This window comes from Cyphomyrmex costatus, unplaced genomic scaffold, assembly GCF_001594065.2.
Source record: "Cyphomyrmex costatus isolate MS0001 unplaced genomic scaffold, Ccosl1.0 scaffold222, whole genome shotgun sequence".
In the NCBI taxonomy this organism is placed as follows: Eukaryota; Metazoa; Arthropoda; class Insecta; order Hymenoptera; family Formicidae; genus Cyphomyrmex; species Cyphomyrmex costatus.
In genome coordinates, this window is record NW_017276280.1 from 981,884 (window position 1) to 992,947 (window position 11,064).

Below are 11,064 nucleotides of genomic sequence, written 5' to 3' on the forward strand. Positions count from 1 at the left end.
GCCATATCAATGCATGATTGAATGACAGTAAATTGTCAGATTTATTAAAATAATTTTATTAATTTTTTCTTGTTTATTAATGTAAGAACTGTTAAGAAAGAGACGAGTCTCTTTAATCAGTCTGATATTTTTCTTATCAAACAATATTGATAACTCGGAAAAATTACTCAAACTTACATATTTTTTGAAACGATTTTATCTTATGAGATTATCCTTATCGAAATCATCACTTTTTAGCTTTCGGTATTGTAGGTATACTCGTAAAAGGAGTGATTCTCTCCGCGACACATTCTTAATCTTATCTGTTAGAATTATCACAAGGTGAATTAAACAAAATAGTACCATACACAAATCACGACAAGAGTAATATTTCTCGAGAATATTACTATAAAGTATTAGCGTAAATAAGCTTGTGGTAATACGCAATCGCGTTCTTCGCTATCCTTATCCTATATTTTCTTCTCGTTCCATCTTTATATTATTGATTCGCTACTTGTTCTTCGAACATCAATATAAAACCGCAATGGCGTGCATAAAATACGACACATGTTCATATACTCTGAGGAAATATTATATCGCATTAAATATAACTCTAAATTTTTGGGAGTGAAATTACACTCCAAGAAAAGTAATAGTTGCGTCAGTTACTTCTTCAAGAAATGAGTTTCTTAAAAGGGCAACTTTAATTATTAATATTTCGCTTCACGAGTCAGAGTGACGTTTTTTTTCTGCCAGATTCGTTCGTTTTGTGTAAAAACACGTGCAAAATAATGAACCTAATTTTATTAAAATTGGATGTTGGGAGGGTAATGACATTAACCTTCAGTCTTTCTTTTTAAAAAGTAAAATTGTTTACTTTTCGCAGAAATTAAAAATTGACTCTTGCTTGAAGTGATTCTTCACTCTCTAAGAGTAAAAATTTCATTCCTGTCGAACTGACACAACTACCACACTTCGGCAGTGAAATTTTACTCCTAAATATTAGAACTCTCGAAGTCAGATAAAAAAATATCTTCAATTCCTTTGGCGAAATATGTTTGTATTATTATGTGAGTAGAAATTAAGTATACTGGAATATCAATGAAATCTAGATAAAGAGTGTCTATTATCTAAATGCTTTGTCGTATGTTATCAACATTTATTCTTGTTTGGCACTTAAAGAAAGGATTCTCACAATATTCCTTGTGGGATTTATTGATTCAACAATGCTAAAAATAGATAAACCAATAATGATTCTTCTGAGAAAGATAAATAAGGCCTTCCGGACTGTAAGTCTCAGTAATTTAGCTTCTCCCCTTTTTGTCGGTCCATTCTCTTTACAGTCATTCTCAAGATACACGCAGTGTGCGCTAACATGCTCTATTTACGCTTTCAATGAATTATATATGACGACGACGCGTATCTTGCTTCTCTTTCGTTTCGTTGAACAATCGAGTCATTGTAAACTCACACATCTGTATATATTTGTGAGCCACTTACATGAAGAAATAATAACTGTATCTATCTATAGATTTTTCTCTTTTCTTTTTCTCTCATTTTTTATAATTCACCTTCATTCAGTGATCGTTCGATTACACATGCACGTTACTTTATTATTAAGTCATTTTAATTAATAATTATATAAAAACGAAGAAAAAAGTATAAATATGAAATTCTAACTATGTTGAATGCATCTTTCTTCGCATAACAGCATGAATCAGTATTCCAAAGTCCAGTAAAATATTTATCTTGTTTTTAAAACTAAAAATTATGAAAACTTTAATAGGAATTGACATTTAATAAGAACTCTTTTTCCATATGGTTTTGATAGATTTTTATCATAAAAGAATTGCGTTTAAATAGTAATACCTAAAGTGTATTCGTGATTTAATTTGTAGACTAAAAAACAATATGTAAAACTTTTGTACGTTTGTAAATATTTCAAGAAAATATTTCGTATTGCATCTTGCTCGGTCGAATGGTTGCATTCAATGACATTGACTGTCTCAGAACAATCTAATTTGTTTAACAAATTTCGTTTGTGTCGCTGATACTAAGTATTTGTGTCAGTATCAACAAGAATGCACCGCACGAATGTAATCAGATTTGTTGTACGCAGCATTATTTGATACATTTATAACATTCTATTGGTGGAATGCAACATGATTGCACAGAATATTGGCTTGCGGACCATCTTTTTTCAATCGATGGATTTTTCTTTCGATACGACATGAATATTTTTTAAATATTTCATTCATCGAAATTATTTTCGGTCTTGAAACGCGATTAGTAACAGAGTAATAATCATATAGTATAATAAATTAATAAGCAATTTACTAATTTTTTATACTAATAAGCATTTTAGAAAGGTATTAAGAAATGTTAAACCACAAGTCATCCTTGACATTTTTTAATGAATTATAGGATCAGCTTCGAACTGTTCAAAGAATCCACAAGCAAAGGATCTCTAAATCTGGCGCGCTCTATGCAATTTAATTAATGAAACGCATGTCGAAATGGAACGCGTGGAATCAATGGAAGTGGGACAAGCGATGTGTGTTTACATTACAACATATTTACCGTGCCTGCGGCGATAATTTTAACAAATCTTAACAACATAATTATTGCGGTTTCCTTCTTCTTGTTAGTTTAACAAATCTATTGTCTAAACTTATGTCACTGCGTAAATCAGATTTTTATTAGAAGGTATCCTGAATTGACGCGTACGTGTGTTATGCTAATATACGCGGGGCTCATCCATGGTGAAAGTGTCCAGTAGCCTTCAGACTCTAAATACAAGCGGCTTTTGCATCGCAATTTATTGCTCACGGTTACTTTGATAGCTTATCCTTTAATGTTCCATTCTGTTACAGATACGTTAAAATCATGATTGAATTCACTTGCGCAATGTTTTCATCACACGCGAGATATCTCGTGCCGAAGATCCATGCAATACGTCATGCATAGTACTCGCGATGGTTGATAGTGGAGGTGAAAACAACGAGTGAATGAGTCGGATTTACGCATTTTCGTAGGAAAACGTAGGAATGTGGGAACGAATGACTCGTTGTCGTCACGTTTCCGTGAGTGATTTAAACGAGAAATTGTAACTGAATCACGAGCGTGAAATGATATTACACACTGATGAGTAATTGTTCTTCGTTGTATTCTTTCCACGAGTTTTACTTCACACACATACAATAATTTGATCCAACATTTGCATAATGTTTACGGAGATTCTTACACAGTATTTAATAATAATAATAATGTACTCCATTATGCTAACCGTGAAAACAACACGTTCCACAACAATCACATTTAAAACATACATTTACATTACCTAACTCATTATCAGGCAAGTGCCGATTTTTATGTCGCTCTTATATGTACTGGTGCTATACAAGTAAAAGAATAAGTGATAATATGTACGTACGTTAATAAGAGATAAAATAATATTGTCAGTTAAACACTGAACCACGAGTAATAACGGATTAACATAATTGAGACTATATGTAACAATGAGAATATTCGGAGAATAAAATGTGCGCTTATAAATGAGTCAATTATAGAATCAAATTAATTAAACGTTCGACAATGGTCGCGTTATCTATGTCCAATTATAGATAATTTACAAGTAAATCAAGATTGGATTGTCTTTTCCTGTAGGCAACCTTTCTCACATTTAACCCACATGATGAAAAAGAAATTACGAGAGGAAAAAAACATGAGAGTGCCTTAGCCTTGATGAGATAGCTCAAGCTCCTCGGGAAGTACCGCTTCGCACTCCTCGTCTTCGTATGCGGCCCAGGATTTTGGGAAAGCAATACCGCACGGTCGCTTCTTTGCTAACAACTTCCGTACCCTTTTCCGCGTCGCAACGAGAAGCAGGAATATGATGAATCCTTGCAGGCCATTCAATAGATCCGTCGGTATCCTGAAGAAGAAGAACGTCGTAGATTATTTTACTAGTAATTGATAGACATTGATGCAAGGATAAAATATTTTAACGATTGCTTACCAAAACTCATCCATTCTCGATCCGACAGCGAATGATAACAATTCAAAGATCCAGGTAATACCCATGACGAGCACCAGTTTAATATATAGCAGGCACTTAAATCGCATGATTCGCAACTTGCTTCCCGTGTACTCGCGATATTGATGCCACAAACGCCAGCTGGTCATTCCGAGATAGATTATATTTAACATTAACAAAATAGCAACCGGCCCGTAAAAGTACGTCCACGTCTCTGTAATGCCTGTAAAGCGTAGACACGAAATCATAATTTTATCTTATATTAGAAGAACTAATGAACGACCTTTAAACCGCTAAGTAAGCACACTGGAAAAATCACACAGTGATTGAATTGGCTCTGGAGCTTTCTTTTCCCGAGGAAGCTAAACACTGGATTGTTCATCGTCTTTCACTTATTCCGTCTTTCAATCATGATACTGTAACCTCTTTTAGATTGAATGAAAATCTATCCACGAGATTAAGAAAGAAGAAAAAGTAGCTCCGACTCCATACGCCAACTTAAGTTATATTCCGACAATTGAAACAGCAAAGTCACTTACTGATTTTTTTATCAGGTAGGAAAATTTTTTGAAAACTTACCACTGAACCAACAGGTATATTCGCCAAAGCCAGGTCGCAAGTGATTTCCGGATATATGGTGCGTCGTCAGTGCGGCGATCAGAAAACATATTGGACCGCCCCATCCCCACACACAATAAGCGTAAAAGAGCGATTGTTCCTTTACCCTGAAGTTCTTAAACCTGTACAGATTATTCAATTTTAAAGGTATATGTGACCTGTAAAGTGTCTATTACTTATAGGAGACGATTGTTGTTACAATTTTTCGTAAAACAATGTTCCTGATTTATTAACTTAGTTAGCACTTACCACACGCATCGCCATACATTGAAAGCCACGATGTTCAGCCAGAAGAACGCAGACATAAAGGCGAAATATAATATAAATCCTAAAATGCAGACGTATTAATTGGATAATAATTGGAAAAAAATTGGGAAGACGTGAATCGAAGAAAAAGATGAATAAGACTATTTTTCCATACTTTTTAAAATAAGTGATAACTTTTTTATACATAATAACTTTATATGTATAATTATATGTACCGAGAGAAACACAAATGATATAATCGTCGTTTTCCATATTCGGACGTAAGTGCTGAATGGAGAGGACGGTATAGCTGACTGCCAGGGTTGTGACAGCGGCCATCATTGCCTTATCCTGTAACTCTCGCAATTCCGGCAGTATAACATAAATCGCCAGAGTGGCGATCAGGAAGATCGCCGAAATAATGCTGACAATACAAATCAGGGTGTTCTTCCATATCTTCGACATGCTGTCATCTATCAGCTCATCAAAGCACACCAGGGCGATTTCGCCTCTGTTCTGCATTTTGGCTATGCAGAATCTAATAAATAAAAGATTCATTAGATAAAAATCAATGCTCAGCCATGGACTAAGCGCGACATTAATTGACCATTCATTATAGAAAATATGTACACAATACTGCGTAGGACTTATTGCGCAATAATAACTTGTCGTAATAAATAAGCGTCGAGATACTACGTGAGCTCAGAAAATTTCTGAATACCAGGATTTTCCTCATATTTTTCAACATCCAGCTATGTGTATGTGTTTCTCTTTTTTTATTTCTTTTCTACTTCCATGAGCATGTGTATGATAAATTAATTCTTCACAGATAAACGCAATCGGTAAATAAACTCACGCCGTAGTTGCGGAGATTCTACCTGTCAAGCGAGATTTTGTCATGGTCGATGTCTTGCAGTAACCAAGCGGTGTCCTCCTCGTAGATAACAGTGAAGTTGTCATGCCTGCTCACCTCAGGATCCATTAGGAAGATACTTGAACAGTCTAGACGGATCTGTGTGCCGTCTGAGCAATTGGCCGAATGTTGCCATATCGTTCCCTCGGGACAACATGATACATCAATGGATGAACTAGGGGAGATTAAGCTCGTGAACAGACAGAGCCACAGCAACCAGAGACCTGTAAAACGTCGCATTTTGATCGTTCAAGCGCAAATGCAAAATGCAGTCGACTCGACTCTTATGTGAAAAGACACGCTTGCCAAGAAAATATAGCTTAAAATCACAGATTTCTATATATATAATATAGGTATATATATATAATATTTAGATCGCTGTCTCCATAAAATGAGGTGAAGCCAACTTGACAAGAGAGGGGATGACGGCTATCTTTACCCGATCATGACTGAACTATAACATGCTATATTTTAACTTATATATTATAATCGAAGCAAAATATGTACACACTAACACTACATTCACAAAGTAATGTATGTGATGACCGGGTAAATATGGTATCCTGGCTTCAGCTGACCCGTAACAAACTATAGCATGTTAGCGATCTACGTATATTATATAGAAATCTATGCTTAAAATACACTTATTATGTTCTCGTACAATTCAGCAATAACAAATGACAGTTACAAATGCGAAACTGTGACAAGGAATTATTTTTTCTCGTTAATTAAGTCAATTTCTTAGAAAGATTGTAATATTTGTTCAACAATAATCTTGTTATTGCAAGTGCTTTTGTATGTGAAGGTATTTTTTTATGATCTCTTAAATGATTTTTTAAATGAAATATTTTATTTCTGTAATATTACACGTTAAATTAACGAAGGATCTAGTGTATTAAAATAATAATGAAATTTTCATTAACGCTTCTGATTGTGAGTAGTGCAACGTATTACGCATTTCTCAAAAGTGAGTTTCCGCGTGCGTCACACGAGGGTCGGCCTGATACCAAAACATTTTTTATCAGTGATACTAGACCCGGTGTTATCACACGAGTGTATCAGTTATCCGGGAGTTATGAGATTTCTAGCGGAAAATAAAACGGGATTCTTTATAGATTAGGAAAATCAAGCTTCATACGACGCGGTACGTCCTATAGCTCTGTCTACGAATGTCGACATTCTCCTCTTTGAAATGATCCGATCCGGAGGACGCAGTAAGAGACGCAATGGAAAGAACGATAGAAATGGTACCCGTAACCCAGTTCAGTGTTAATGACAGATATACGATATGATACAATCGCTGCGAAAGAAGGAGGGACGGCTCTCTTAACTGTTAACTCTTTATTAACAGCGTTGGTCCACACAGCATACGTACGAGCGTATGCACACATGTATATGCAGGTGTCCTGTCAACGATGTATACTGTTTCATCGCGACTTTATTTTTAACGTTTTTTTAGAGTTTAAGGTATGCCATGCTGAAGCAGCATGAAATTCGGAGAGCACAAATTGATGTAGCGAATAATTCTTATCTTATTCAAATTATTATGAATAAGTAAATTTTTAATATTATCAATAATATTAATCCTTCCACGAATTAAAAAGTTATATTTAATTAGATTTAATTAGACTTAATTAAATTAGACTTACATTTAATGATGTGAGTCTAGTTAGTGAAGTTAACTACGTAAACACGAAGAGCAAAAGCTTCACAGCAAGTGTAAGTGCAAGTGTACAATAATTCACGCATATCACATTGCCTCTATTTTCAACACGGAGAGGTCCCGGCTCTCATGTGCAGGTGGCCTTGTCAGTAACTGAAATGCTAATTTCAACATGTCAAAACATATGTCTAAGATAAACAATCCTTGTCCAATGCCACTCGATCTTTCCCTAAGTTTCTGTTGATATTTACATCTTTTATTTATAATGATATATTGATCTCGTAATCTCCACCGGATAATACTTTTGCGAAATGATTGGCGTCATTTTAATGTATATTTTTCCTTTCTCTCGATTTCTATTTGAGTTTTTTTTTAGTATGATCTCCTGACCCGATCGTAACCATCTCGCCACGATAAATATCGAGATAAACTTTATGAACATGATACTTCCTATCGCAAATCATCAACAGAATCTATAAATCGCGTTTTACGATACGCTGTAAGAGTAATAATCGAACGAATATTATTGTCGTGTGTAATTTCTCAGAAAATCTTGATATTGAAAATAATTTTTACTTTTCAGTAAATTGTAGGATTAACCATGAATCGACAAAAATGTCACCTCGTTTGCTTGCCGCTACATCGCTGCAGGGACAACTTAATTAAAGCGATGTAAACGCCGTCCATGTTTAATTAGACACAATTGCCATATTACGTATAATGAGCGAGCGAAATAAACAATTGTCGCTTTTATGTCTCACGTGTCGTTCTTATCATGTCGCGTTTGTAAATATACGAAAGAAAGAAAAGTATTACATTGACAAATTTCCCGCTTTTCATTAAGATAATAAAATTTGTGTAAAACGAAAATGGAGGCAATAGGCGTGGGTTTTTTTATGATAGTGCAAAAATGAGTTACGAGTAAGATATCCGAGTAAGGCTAACAATAAAATGGGTGACGATCGTTTGCACGAGATATTTTATTTTATTAACAGGAAACGCACACAAACGAAAGCTCTTGATAATTGAAATGGCTTGCTTAATGCACTCTGTATCTCCACATCAAATTAGCTTTTCGAAATGTCACGATAAAGTATTAATCTCATCGTCTACTTTTATTTATAGAGATGGTTGCGACTTTTTCACAATATTGCACAGTGCGCTTATCTTTATATTAGTTTTTAACGACTTTAAGTGGATTCACGTTTTCTAAGTAGACAACGAAATATTTCTCCCAAGACACGTGCACATATGATGTATGCATTAATATTGGCTGCAAGTTGATTATCTAGTAATAATTTTCTTTAGTACAGCCACTTCCTTGTTTAGAAAACACAGACGATAGATTGAAATTGATTTTTTTATCGATGATCATGATATTTCTTATAATCATGCATTGTATAATGGTCCGGTTTTGATAAATTAATTGAATATTGATTTTGAACGGGTATTCTATTGCTAGGACTGTATTAGCTGTAAACGCGAATGATTGCAATTCTATGTAGACGTTTGCATTGTAAAACACCTATGGACTACGTTTGATGATTTTGCGTAAATGAAATAGAGGAAGGTGGTATTGAACACTTCAAATTTTTTTTTTTCTTGCATGGTGAAAATCGAGTGTAACATATTTATATAAACTAAAATTAAATTACAAAATATAATATTAAACATTATTCTTATATTTAAAAAAACCCTTTCAATCGTATTTTTCTAAAAATAAAAATATAAATATGGAATGAAAATATAATTTCATTTTTTAATATAAATATATAATGAAAAATGAAAATACATAACAAAAATAAAGAATAATGATGCTGTTTATATTGATAAACTAAAACGAAATTAGACTTACATTTAATGATGTGAGTCTAGTTAGTGAAGTTAACTACGTAAACACGAAGAGCAAAAGCTTCACAGCAAGTGTAAGTGCAAGTGTACAATAATTCACGCATATCACATTGCCTCTATTTTCAACACGGAGAGGTCCCGGCTCTCATGTGCAGGTGGCCTTGTCAGTAACTGAAATGCTAATTTCAACATGTCAAAACATATGTCTAAGATAAACAATCCTTGTCCAATGCCACTCGATCTTTCCCTAAGTTTCTGTTGATCAATTAGATAAATAAAATGATCGTTTATGAGACGGTAAAAAGGAAATGATTACTTAAATTATTAAATTCGAAGCATATAAATGATTTCTGAATATTTCTTTTAGCAGCTGAATACCTTTCTATACGAAAAAATTATGATATTTTAGGATTGATGAAAAAAAAACTTTAGAATGTGCGGTCTTTTCCATTATCGAAGATTTTTACAACACGAGACTTTAGAGAATGCAATACAACGATCCATGTAAGAAATTAGAAGCGCGGAAAATGATTTTGTAATGACAATTTAATTAATTATGATCAGCTTTATTATGATCGACGTAGATAAAACCGGTTTACAGGAGGTTTCTGTGAAAACATCGTACGAGGAGTAGAGTCGGACGCATAAAGACGAGGAAGCGGACACTCAAAGAAAGCTCACCTCTGATTGATGACGTGCTCAGCTGCCTGCAAATCACGTCGGACAACGACATCATCTTTCGCTCTTGTTACCGCATTTCCTGGTTCCTCGATGTACAAAGCGAGTCCGCTTCTCGCCGATGCAAATAGCTAAGCGACGTCAAAGAAGCTGTCGGCAACACGAATTTCAGAATATTCTCCAAGGGAAGGATCACTTGTTTGGCGCGACACACACGATTAGAATCAACAAACTGGCGGGCCACACTAGCGTTTGTCACAGAAGAAACAATTGTGGTTGCTTTCCGGAGTTCTCATGAGAAGTTCCTCGCAATTGAACGGCAAGATCCACGATTTTGCTACTGGTCGCTTTTATCACAATTTTCCGCAAATAACTTCCTGTCAACGTGATACTTCTTCTTTCTCTCTCCTTAGGCTGCTGCAAACGTGAAGAGCGTGAAAAGATTGTGACGACCTTATCGGCTTCTTATCACTTCACTTTTACTCGAAAACTGATGAAAAAAAGCAGTTTTCTATTTGAATGATCCAGTCCGGATGCACGCGCGTTATCGAAATCACGAGAAAAGCCCTCGACCCATGTCACGTGAGCTTTTATAGAGAAGTCTACGTGTTTTGACGGTCAATACGATTGACTTCTGATAAGCGATTGGAGTAATGAGTTGCGTTAGAGCTCACACAGTTGTGCTGCGAGCGAAACTAAACGTGACGGTAGACTGTTCTCCGGAGCTTACCAGCGATGCGGAGACGGTTGAGAGATAGCGCCGATTCTCTCCCACTTTTGCCTTTGAATGGACTTGAACGTAGTGCGACCAAGTTGCGTATTTTTTTTTTTTTTCTTTTCCTTTCCTGCCTTTTTCCTCACTTAGAACCTTTCGGCTGCTTCGAGGACGTTGGCCAGAACGGAACAATGATCCACTGAATCGTTAGATTTCTTTTTAGATGCACCGCGATACACAAATAGGAACGCGATCGTGAAAGCTGTCGAGGAAGGGGTGGTACTAGAAAAGAAATACGCTGCAAAAAGATAGACATTTAATTAATTAAGAAGAGAGGAAAGGGGGCATTGCATGTGTTATCGTAG

At 35.2% G+C, this 11,064-nt stretch overlaps 1 protein-coding gene across 1 annotated transcript; it reads right to left on the reverse strand.

Moving 5' to 3' along the window:
* Positions 1-2,457: 2,457 nt before the first annotated feature.
* On the reverse strand, positions 2,458-10,732 carry LOC108773842 (G-protein coupled receptor Mth2). The gene is made up of 8 exons (XM_018539786.1): positions 10,715-10,732; positions 9,988-10,398; positions 5,758-6,016; positions 5,116-5,417; positions 4,883-4,961; positions 4,595-4,755; positions 3,998-4,238; positions 2,458-3,913 (listed from the first exon to the last, which is right to left on the reverse strand). The coding sequence occupies exons 2-8, from the start codon at positions 10,040-10,042 to the stop codon at positions 3,715-3,717; spliced, it is 1,296 nt and encodes a 431-aa protein (XP_018395288.1). The 5' UTR covers positions 10,043-10,398; positions 10,715-10,732; the 3' UTR covers positions 2,458-3,714.
* Positions 10,733-11,064: the final 332 nt, after the last annotated feature.

What these genes read in the sequence shown, in the direction of transcription:
- LOC108773842 (XM_018539786.1), bottom strand. Translation starts at nt 10,042, where the DNA reads ATGATGTCGTTGTCCGACGTGATTTGCAGGCAGCTGAGCACGTCATCA. An exon ending in GACAAAATCTCGCTTGACAG is followed by an intron (nt 5,418 to 5,757) that starts GTAGAATCTCCG and finishes TTTATTTATTAG; the next exon opens with ATTCTGCATAGCCAAAATGC. An exon ending in TATCATTTGTGTTTCTCTCG is followed by an intron (nt 4,962 to 5,115) that starts GTACATATAATT and finishes TCTGCATTTTAG; the next exon opens with GATTTATATTATATTTCGCC.